We start from the raw sequence: 10,029 nt of genomic DNA, 5'->3' as shown, positions 1-10,029 counted from the left end.
TGGGGCTTTTTGTACTATTTCCATTATAGTGGCATGATTTAGAGTAGAAATTGTTAAAATGTCATAAACAATATTTGTACTTGAAATTGTTAAAGTACCACATTCAATATTTTAAGAGGGCTCAATAAATTTAAACCAAATTGATAATTATGGATTAAGTTCATAATATCTTTGTTGTGACTACATAAACAGTTCAATACAAACATTTTTTAAAAGAATTACAACTGGGGCGCCTGGGTGGCTCAGTTGGTTAAGCGACTGCCTTCGGCTCAGGTCATGATCCTGGAGTCCCGGGATCGAGTCCCGCATCAGGCTCCCTGCTCCGCAGGGAGTCTGCTTCTCCCTCTGACCCTCCCCACTCTCATGTGCTCTCTCTCATTCTCTCTCTCTCAAATAAATAAATAAAATCTTTAAAATAAAAAAAATAAAAAATAAAAGAATTACAACTACTCATAATAATATCATCAGGGAGCTATGAATTTGCTATTCATCTTTTTTAGTATTAGGTTCAATAGCTGGGCCAATATACCATGGAAAGACACTATATACATCAAGAGAATAACATATATGTAGGCTTTTTATGTTTGATGTTCCAATTTGTTTAAATACAAAAACCACCACCTTTTGCCTTCATTTTCTACAAAGGAATTTTTTTTTTTTAAGTAGAAGCACCTCTTTCTATGCCAACAGCTTCCAAGTCACTATGGAATGGTAAGAACTACATCATTTAATGAATATTCATATCAAAGAGATATTTATAACATTTTTCATGTCACTGCTCCTTTACCCTTCCCCAACATACACTTTGAGAATTACAATGACTTCTTGAAATCCTGAAGGAACTACCTTCATTTCTTATACAAGGCTTTAAAATACATTTTTAAACAGACCTTCACATTAAAGAGGAAAAGAATTTGAAATAAGTATTTGTGGGAGGTAATCACATCAGCAAACTCAAGATAAAATAATACAGGAAAGAAAGTTGAGAATTAAAAGTGGTCTAAAAATTTGCTTAAGTAAGGCAAAGTAAGTGATAAATAACATCATATTAACACAAAAACATAAGCTCCGTGGAGGTAGAGATTTTTGCCTTTTTGTTTGTTGATATGTTCTCTGTTTCTCAAATATTTAATGCAGAGTAGAAGCCCAAAATATTTATTGAACAAATAAATAAATACATAAATGTTCATGACGCAAAAAATTAATCATGGTTCTCCCAGTCGTACAAAACACATCTTTGATCCCATGTGCACTCAGGACCAACAATCAGGAATGTGGGAAAGGTGCAGATTCCAGCACAATGCACTAGATTCTCAATGTAAAAGTGAAAAATACAAAATCTTGACGTTCAAATATCCACCATCTGGCATGAAAAAGCCAGATATGTAAGTGGCTGTGGTACAGTGGGATAAGTGAAAAAAAGAATTATATGTAAGTATTATCAGTCACAGACTGGTTGAAAAAGCTACAGATAAATGATAACGTTTGAGGATTATCTAAAAAGATGAGTGAGAAGATAAACCCAGAGCAAAGGTACAGACATGTAAAAATTCACAGTGCTTTTGGAGAACAGCAAGCTGTGGATTTCAAACTTTCAAACTATAACCTAGAGCAAGAAATACATATATAGTATACTTAACTGAAACCAGTGAGCATCAGAATAATACTCACCTTTACTCATCTTATGTATTTGATATTTTCTATTCTATTTCCTTTTTTTAATGTTGGTGAAGGTGTATTAAATCAATGTCAAGATTCATTTGTTTGAAAAACATTGGGTTTGAGCATCAAATGGATGTGGTGATAGACCACTGAAATGGAAATACAAAGAATGCTCTTCCAGCTGACCTCCAACTCTTCTCCCATCCAGGTGGTTTGCTGGAGCCACATTACTTACAGGAGGACTATGATCTAGGTCCCCTTCCTACTTAAAACAACTCAATGTGGTAGAAAAGATGAGTAAAGAAGTCCTTCTCTATATCAAGCCAATGTGCAAGAAGGGAAAGTGTTACAGGCCATTTCTTCTCTACTCTAGGCATATTTTGGACTTACCATTATTCTGTCTAGAAGGGTTAAGAGTGTTTGAAAATAAAACAACTCTCACATCTGGGCACATCCTAAATTCAATCTATATCTGGATTTATCTCAGAATTTACTAGAGTCAAATTGTTATACTGAACTACAAAAAACAAAACTCTTCTCCCTTCCCTATGAATAGCTATTTAACTCTGTCCACAACAGTCTTCACTGAAGACTGTTTACTGAGCACTCTATGTGCCCCAGGATCTGTTCTAGCGCTAGGAACTACAATAGTGAGAAAACAAAAGTCCAAGCCCCTTAGAGTTTATATTTTACAAAAACAAACAAAAACAAATATGCAAGTAAACTAAATACATACGAAGTGTAAAAGCTATGAAAGAAATAAACAGTAATAGGAAATAATATTTAAGGTAGCCAAGGAGGGCCTTTCTCAGAAGGTAATATTTACGTTGAGACTTGATGGATGAGAGGAAGCCACTGAAGTCAAGTACTAAGGAGAAAAACAATGTCCCGGGTCCTAGAAGAGCATAAGTGAAGACCTGAGCCAGGAAAGAGGTTGTTGTTAAAGGCCAATATAGGTTGAGCCCAATGATTTGGGAAGGGCAGCATGAGATGAGATGGGAAGTTATTTGAAAATACTGGATTGTTTCAGTAACTAGAATGGGAAGTTACTGGAGAATGACATGGTCTAATTTGGGTTTTTTAAATCTCATTCTTATAGCTATGTGGACAACAGATTAGATAGGGGTATGATTAGAAGTTGAGCCATCTCTTTAGGAGACTGATTTTAGGCAAGCAAAGATGGAAGATTAGAGTAGGGTGTTGGCAGTGGAGAAGGAGAAAAGAAGATGGACTCAAGATATATTTTGGAGGTAGAACCAACAAAACTTATATTCAGAATGGTCTTAAAAGAGACCATAAGTAAGTGAATTGAAAATTGGTTGGAGGAGTGAGTGCATTTAAAAAGGGAAGGAAAAGATTTTGAGGAAGGAAAGAATGGGAGAAGTATGAATTAAGTAACAGCCTAGAAGTAATGTATTAAAGTGGTCACATTTACAACTCTAATCCCATGGCTTGCTCTGTGCCTCTATTTTCTTAAAACAAGATATCAAATTGGGCAGAAAGAGAGAGAAACTTCTTTAAGGACTTTTAGCCTTAAATGGTTGAGCCCGGGCCACTGAAAAAAAGATAATTTACCCAATGAAAATAATGAAGCAAGATTTAACTAAGATCATTTTAGTGAGAAACAGTAGTTCTAGCTGCACATTCAAATTCCCCGGGGGAGCTTTTAAAACTATATGCCCAGGCTCCATGAAGTGGTTCTGATTTAATTAGTTTGAGGTGAGACATAAGCATGGGTATTTTTTAAAAGCTGCTCTACTGAGGAGCAAGAATTGAGAGCCCTAAGTTAGAAGTACAGCAGAGGATGCCAGGTCAATAAACCTATTCCATTAAATGAAGGATTAATAGAGAGAATGGGGTGAAGGAACTTTTTCCCCCAGAGAAGAAATACAGGCCCATTGGCTAAACAGGCATAGTTCAAGACTACAAGAAAATAAAAGTCAATTTTCTTCGATGTCATTTTTTGGGGGCTGGGAGAAAATTTTATTCTCACAGTGTTAGGAACACAGACACTCATATAGACATCACACATATTTCAAAGTATATTTTATTTCTATAATGAACAACACAGAGGGAAGAAATTAACACCTGACAGTTGACTGAAAGAAAAACAGAAGAGGAAGAGTTCCTTCCAATCTGGCCCAGACAAACAATCACACAGGAAAAAAAGAGTTGCTGTGGAAAAGTAATCACAAGGGAGGAAGGATTCAGTTACTTCTCAAGTTAAAAATCATAACTGGTTACCAGAATACAACTGGCAATGAGTTGCACTGTATCACATCACCCTTGCTTTTCAACTGTTCTTCAGTCCGGACCCTTCCAAGATTCACCTCTTGAAAGAGCCACTGAATTACCATAGCAGGACTAAGAGCCAAGTATTCTCCTGAAATAGAGACCAGAAACATAATTTGACTGCAATGAAGATTCCTCGTTGCTGGTGTGGGCGTGGGTAATTGAAGGCAAGGGTATTCACATAATTTGTCCCCATCTTTCAGTTAACTTGCGGTCTCACTGGAATCAGAACCAAAGTTTTACACCGTCGGGGGTTTTCTTTGCTGTATTTACACCTTCTTTGCACCCTAACTCCACGGAAACAGAAAAGGAAAACGTGCAGTGCAATTTCTAAATCTCCATCTGGAGAGCTTTAAGAGCAGTAACGGTCCAGGTGAGGTGGCAGTGTGTGACCGGCGTCGCCCAGACTAATTCGGGGTAATAACATCAGGGAGTGGAGAAGACACGACCAGCATGGGTTTTTGGTCTTGCGGTCGAGTGGACTTCCGGAAGGGAGTGAAAGCAAGAGAGAATTGAGCTAAGGGAAAGAGGAGGAATGTACAGGGCCATACTATTTGGGTGTTGCGAGTGGGAAAGGGATACCAGGACCTCAGAGGAGCAAAGAGTTGAGTGGAGCTCTGATGCTTCCGGCAGGCAGCCGCCCGGCGACCCCCCAGGAAGTGGGAGGTGCGAGCGGACACTACAAGTCCCAGAAGCCCCCGCTTCCCGGAGCCCGCGCGGAGCCGCGCAACGCCCGCCGGGAGTCGGTCGGAGCCGCCAAGATGTCGCAGCCCAAGAGAAGAAAGCTTGAGTCGGGGGGTGGCGGCGAAGGAGGGGAGGGAACTGAAGAGGAAGATGGCGGAGAGCAGGAGGCGGCCCTGCCGCGACCCCGGAGGGCTAGGCGGGAGCGGGACCAGCTATACTATGACTGCTACTCAGACATATCGGTCCACGAGGAGATGATTGCGGACCGTGTCCGGACCGATGCCTACCGCCTGGGCATCCTGCGGAACTGGGCAGGACTACGGGGCAAGACTGTGCTGGACGTGGGCGCGGGCACCGGCATTCTTAGCATCTTCTGTGTGCAGGCCGGGGCCCGGCGCGTGTACGCGGTGGAGGCCAGCGCCATTTGGCAACAGGCCCGGGAGGTGGTGCGGCTCAACGGGCTGGAGGATCGGGTGCACGTCCTGCCGGGGCCGGTGGAGACGGTGGAGTTGCCGGAGCAGGTGGATGCCATCGTGAGCGAGTGGATGGGCTACGGACTCCTGCACGAGTCTATGCTGAGCTCTGTGCTCTACGCGCGGACCAAGTGGCTGAAGGAGGGCGGTCTTCTCCTGCCGGCTTCCGCCGAGCTCTTCGTGGCGCCCATCAGCGACCAGATGCTGGAGTTGCGCCTGGGCTTCTGGAGCCAGGTGAAGCAGCTCTACGGGGTGGACATGAGCTGTCTGGAGAGCTTCGCCACGCGCTGCCTTATGGGCCACTCGGAGATCGTGGTGCAGGGTTTGTCCGGGGAGGACGTACTGGCCCGGCCGCAGTGCTTTGCTCAGCTGGAGCTGGCCCGCACCGGCCTGGAGCAGGAACTGGAGGCTGGGGTGGGCGGGCGCTTCCGCTTCAGTTGCTACGGCTCAGCGCCCATGCACGGCTTTGCCGTCTGGTTCCAGGTGACCTTCCCCGGAGGGGACTCGGAGAAACCGCTGGTGCTGTCCACCTCGCCTTTTCACCCCGTCACGCACTGGAAGCAGGCACTCCTCTACCTGAACGAGCCTGTGCAAGTGGAACAAGATACGGACATTTCCGGAGAGATCACGCTGCTGCCCTCCCGGGATAACCACCGTCTCCTGCGCGTGCTACTGCGCTACAAAGTAGGCGACCAGGAGGAAAAGACCAAAGACTTTGCCATGGAGGACTGAGCGTTGCCTTTTCTCCCAGCTACCTCCCGAGGCGCCCAGACCTGCGTGGTAGAGGCGGCGGGGGGTCGGAGGAGAAAGGGAGATCCCGCGTGCAAGTAGGGGGCAATATCTTCTGTCTCCCTTTTCCCTCGTGGCTCCTGGGGAGGGAGAGTGACTTCAGTCTCCCTTCGAGGAGATTCCTCTGGCGAAATTTATTTAAAAAGTGAATCCCGATACCCCCAACGATGGAAACAACTTGTTTATTAATGGGCTTTTTTAAGTCTCAAAAGCATGTGGTACCAAGCACTTGTATTTCTATTTCTTTTGTTTCACGGGAAGAAAGCAAACACACAGGAGAAAATACCAGTTTATGAAGGCTCATGCACTTCCCTGACACCTCACATCTAAATCTGAAGCCAGGGAGAAGGGTTAAGGGGTTTAGTAGATTCCATAAATTTCCAGTATGACTTAAATATCTCTCTCAAGAGCCATATTCTGTCATTCTCTAAATTCCCTCCTTTCCTAGGTGCCTCTAGGCTTCAGTACTTCTTCCTCATTGTTTTTTTTAAATAAACTTTGCTTCTGGTAATGAGAGGGAGAAGAGTGAAGAAGGAGTTTGAATAACCCTGTTCTTACACTTACGACTTCCATAGGGTGCTAAAGTTGAACACATTTCTCCACACATCTCCACAAATATATAATTGTGCAGCATACCCCAAAAATCTAGAAGGTACATTTAGGAGAAAAAGATCTGAAAGACAGTGAAGTGGTAGTATGGTTTGTTTTTTTGTTTTTTTTTTTTATTCTTTATTATTAAGATTTAACCAAGAAATTGTTTCATGTATGTTACATAATAGAGTTTTATGTGATTTTTATTCAACCAGCTGATAGAAGGTTTTCTGAACCTAACCCAAGGGTTTGTTCATTATATTGGGTAAATTGTTTAGGCTCTCTAAATTAAGTATTTTCCCAGCTAGAGAAGTGCACTCATTTTAACTCTCATTTAAAGAGATCAGGTTATCTGGCCTACTTACATTAAGTGAAATTTCCTTTTTTAGCGTTGTTGGGTTTTTTTTTCTTCTTTTTAGCTCAGCCAAATGTTAAAGTTGTGAATTTCAGAAAATCATTTGTAATGAAGTGTGAGTCATGTTATCAAATTTATTTTACGGATGTTTCCCTCCTTAACCCTGTGGCAAATAAAACATTGGCATTCTATTTTTATAGATGAAGTAAGAAGTCTTGTGTACTGTGACTTATAGTGCTTTTGCCTTTTTAATATTGTCAGTTCTTAAGAAAAGTGTTACAACCCCTTCAGGATATAGCTTCAGGGTAATTTATGCTTAATGTATGTTTTTTTCTTCATACTGGTAGCTTTTGTATGCTAATAGAGAGCAGGTGTGAAAAAGTGGTCTTTGAAGTGATCAACATAGTTTTGTTTATTGTAACTGAGTTTTCTCCTTTATTCATCGCATATTAAAGTACCAAAGTATTATAACCAATTTGCTAAAATTTGATGTTAACACATGAGATCTTCCATTACGAAGGGAAACATACAAAATCAATGACTTTACAAGATCCAAGCAATAACAACGATAGTTGTCACCATTTTGATAGTTAACAGTCTATGTAAATGATGCAGTCATAGCAAGGTAGGCCTGATTTAAGCTAGAGGTATAAAATAGGTCCTTTTTTTTAGGGTCAGCTATATATTATAAGATGAACATTTATTTAGAATTTTAGTGTATGATTTTGGGTAGATTTCTGATGTTATTTAACTTCCTGAAAGAATCCCTTTGCTGTATAAGCAGACAAAAGCATTCCCCTGAATTCCATTTTTTTTTTAAATATATATCTTTTATAAATATGCCTGTATTACAGAGTTCTTGTCACCAGTATAAGCATGCAAAGAGAGCCCAGTTAAAACTTAAACTGTAGAAGCAAAAAGTATTTCATATTTAGGCAAGTAAGCTCTAATATTCTTGTTACTGTTTCCCAAAAGAAAAATGAATTATAAAAATATAGCTGCTAAAGCAATTAGTCAAGTGGCAGCATAGCATATGGCTAAAAGCTAGGACTTGAGCCAGACAGATCCTGCTGGAACCTAGGCTCCCCACTATAACCGTGTGACCTTGGGCAAAATACTTAACCTCTGTTTTTCTCCAGGGCTCTCATGCAAACAGTAGAACAATCATATGTGATACATGTAATGCAGGGAATGTAGTTACTACATGTAGTTAATACATGCGAGCACATAGTACCTGGTACAAAATAAAATCTCAGTGATTCCTAGCTGTTGTAATTACAGAAAACTACTATGCAAACCTGCAGCATTTGGCCACTCCTCTACAGAATAAATATTCAACATTTTGATTTTCTTACAGGTTTGTTTGGCAGTATCAGCGTGGCTGTGTATGACGGACAGTGTGTGACTGGACACCAGATGATCCAAGCCCTTTGGAGTGACAACACTTCCAGAAGGATGAGAGCGTGACATGCTCCAATATCCAGGCACTGTGCAGTCTCTGTGTGAGCTGGATTGCCTAGGGTCATTTGGACCACAGGAATAACTGTCAGCCCTAGGGAGGGAAAACATGATGAAGTTCTACCTGCTTTCTTCAGACAGCTTACATTTATTTAGCCCTGTGAAACTTTCCAAATATTTATGTTAATTCACTGGACCAATGGACATTTTATTGAGTATACCAGATAACAGTCATTGTGATAAGCACTTAGGTATACAAACCAATAAAACATAGTTTTGCTTCCAAGTAGGTATGTTCATAGGATAAACCAAAAAGGAAAATACGTCAACGATAATGGGCTACTTGGGATGCTGTAGGTGTTAGGGAGGGCAGATGATTACCTTCACTTTATATACTAGGAAAAAGACACAGATATTGAAGGATTTCCCTAAGGTTATATAACTAATTCTTAACAGTTGAACACAAGTATCTTAATTCCTATCCCCAAACAACTTCTTAGTTTAAAAAAGTTCCATTGGAGATCTATCTTGTAGACCTGAAAGAGCCACCTTCAGTATATAGGATCTCAAGGTTGACATTATTAGGTATTCATAAAATATACCATGTACCCGTTTCCCTAACAGGTCTAAGTGTGGCATTCCTTCTGAGGCCCCCAAGAAACAATGCTCACTGCAGTAGCAAAGAAAAGTCGAGCTCTGACTATAGGTACTGGCATCCAATGAAATAAGTGTTCACTCATTTAATGATTTAATAAACACCAACCATCTAACAATTAAGTTCTATGATAAATAAGCAAATGCTACCCTCAACTTGGATACAGTAGGGGAATAAAATTACCTACATCAGTAGTTTGCACACATTCTTTAACCTGGAAAGACATCATCCAACTAAATCTCACCTCTGCTGGAGCAAAGATGAGAAGCCAGCCCTTTTGTCAGCTCTAACCTTAAAATTCCTCTCAAGTGCAAAAGTGTTACTTGTCATCACATAGATTAAGAGATCCTCAGAGAAAAATGTGATGGTAAGGAGGACAATGATTAATGAGACTATTTCTCAAAATTATTATATATGCTTGTAGGATAAGACATTTGAAACAAAAAATCTGGACCTTACTAAAGCCAAAATTTTAATAAAAAGACATGACGAGTAACATTGGAATTGTGCTTCTTTGGGAGCTTTGATGATAACAATCATCGTTATTTCTAGTAATAACTTGGAATAAAGACTGATGAAGATTTCAGTTGATCAAGTAGCTACCTTTCTAACTCTTAAAAACAATCACTTATATGGGGTGCCTGGGTGGCTTAGTAGGTTAAGCATCTGCCCTCAGCTCAGGTCATGACCCCGGGGTCCTGGGATCGAGAGTCCCACATTGGGCTCCCTGCTCCTCCCTGCTCCTGGAGGAGTCTGCTTCTCCCTCTCCCTCTGCCCCTCCTCCTGCTTGTGCTCTCTTTCTCTCTCAAATATATAAAATCTTTTTTAAAAAAATTAAAAATAAAATAAAAATCAGTTATAACAGACATTTTAGAACACAGAGAGCTGTAAGGAAAGAAAACATTCCTCCTTTCTCCAGGCTGCCCCCTGCACAAAAAGGAAGGTGGGATGGAAGTAAATCCTCCCCATACTTTTTAAAGTGCTTAACAGGCGTTCTTGCAATCATATGATGTACATATTTGTGAAAATCACATCACATTCTGCAAAATTGTGCACTAAAAGTAACTTAG

The 10,029-nt window shown here is 40.9% G+C and overlaps 1 protein-coding gene across 2 annotated transcripts; it reads left to right on the top strand.

Moving 5' to 3' along the window:
- The first annotated feature begins 4,466 nt into the window (after positions 1-4,466).
- On the top strand, positions 4,467-9,654 carry PRMT6 (protein arginine methyltransferase 6). 2 transcript variants are annotated; one of them, XM_035017899.1, is made up of 2 exons: positions 4,467-5,795; positions 8,204-9,654. In XM_035017899.1, the coding sequence occupies exons 1-2, from the start codon at positions 4,575-4,577 to the stop codon at positions 8,249-8,251; spliced, it is 1,269 nt and encodes a 422-aa protein (XP_034873790.1). In that variant the 5' UTR covers positions 4,467-4,574; the 3' UTR covers positions 8,252-9,654. The 2 variants fall into 2 exon arrangements, with proteins under 2 accessions (XP_034873790.1, XP_034873789.1); XM_035017898.1 differs by having other exon boundaries at positions 4,472-5,938.
- The last annotated feature ends 375 nt before the right edge of the window (positions 9,655-10,029 follow it).

Source organism: Mirounga leonina, unplaced genomic scaffold, assembly GCF_011800145.1.
Source record: "Mirounga leonina isolate KUSES-001 unplaced genomic scaffold, KU_Mleo_1.0 Mir_173, whole genome shotgun sequence".
NCBI classification, from domain to species: Eukaryota; Metazoa; Chordata; class Mammalia; order Carnivora; family Phocidae; genus Mirounga; species Mirounga leonina.
This window is presented reverse-complemented; position numbering and strand designations above follow the sequence as displayed.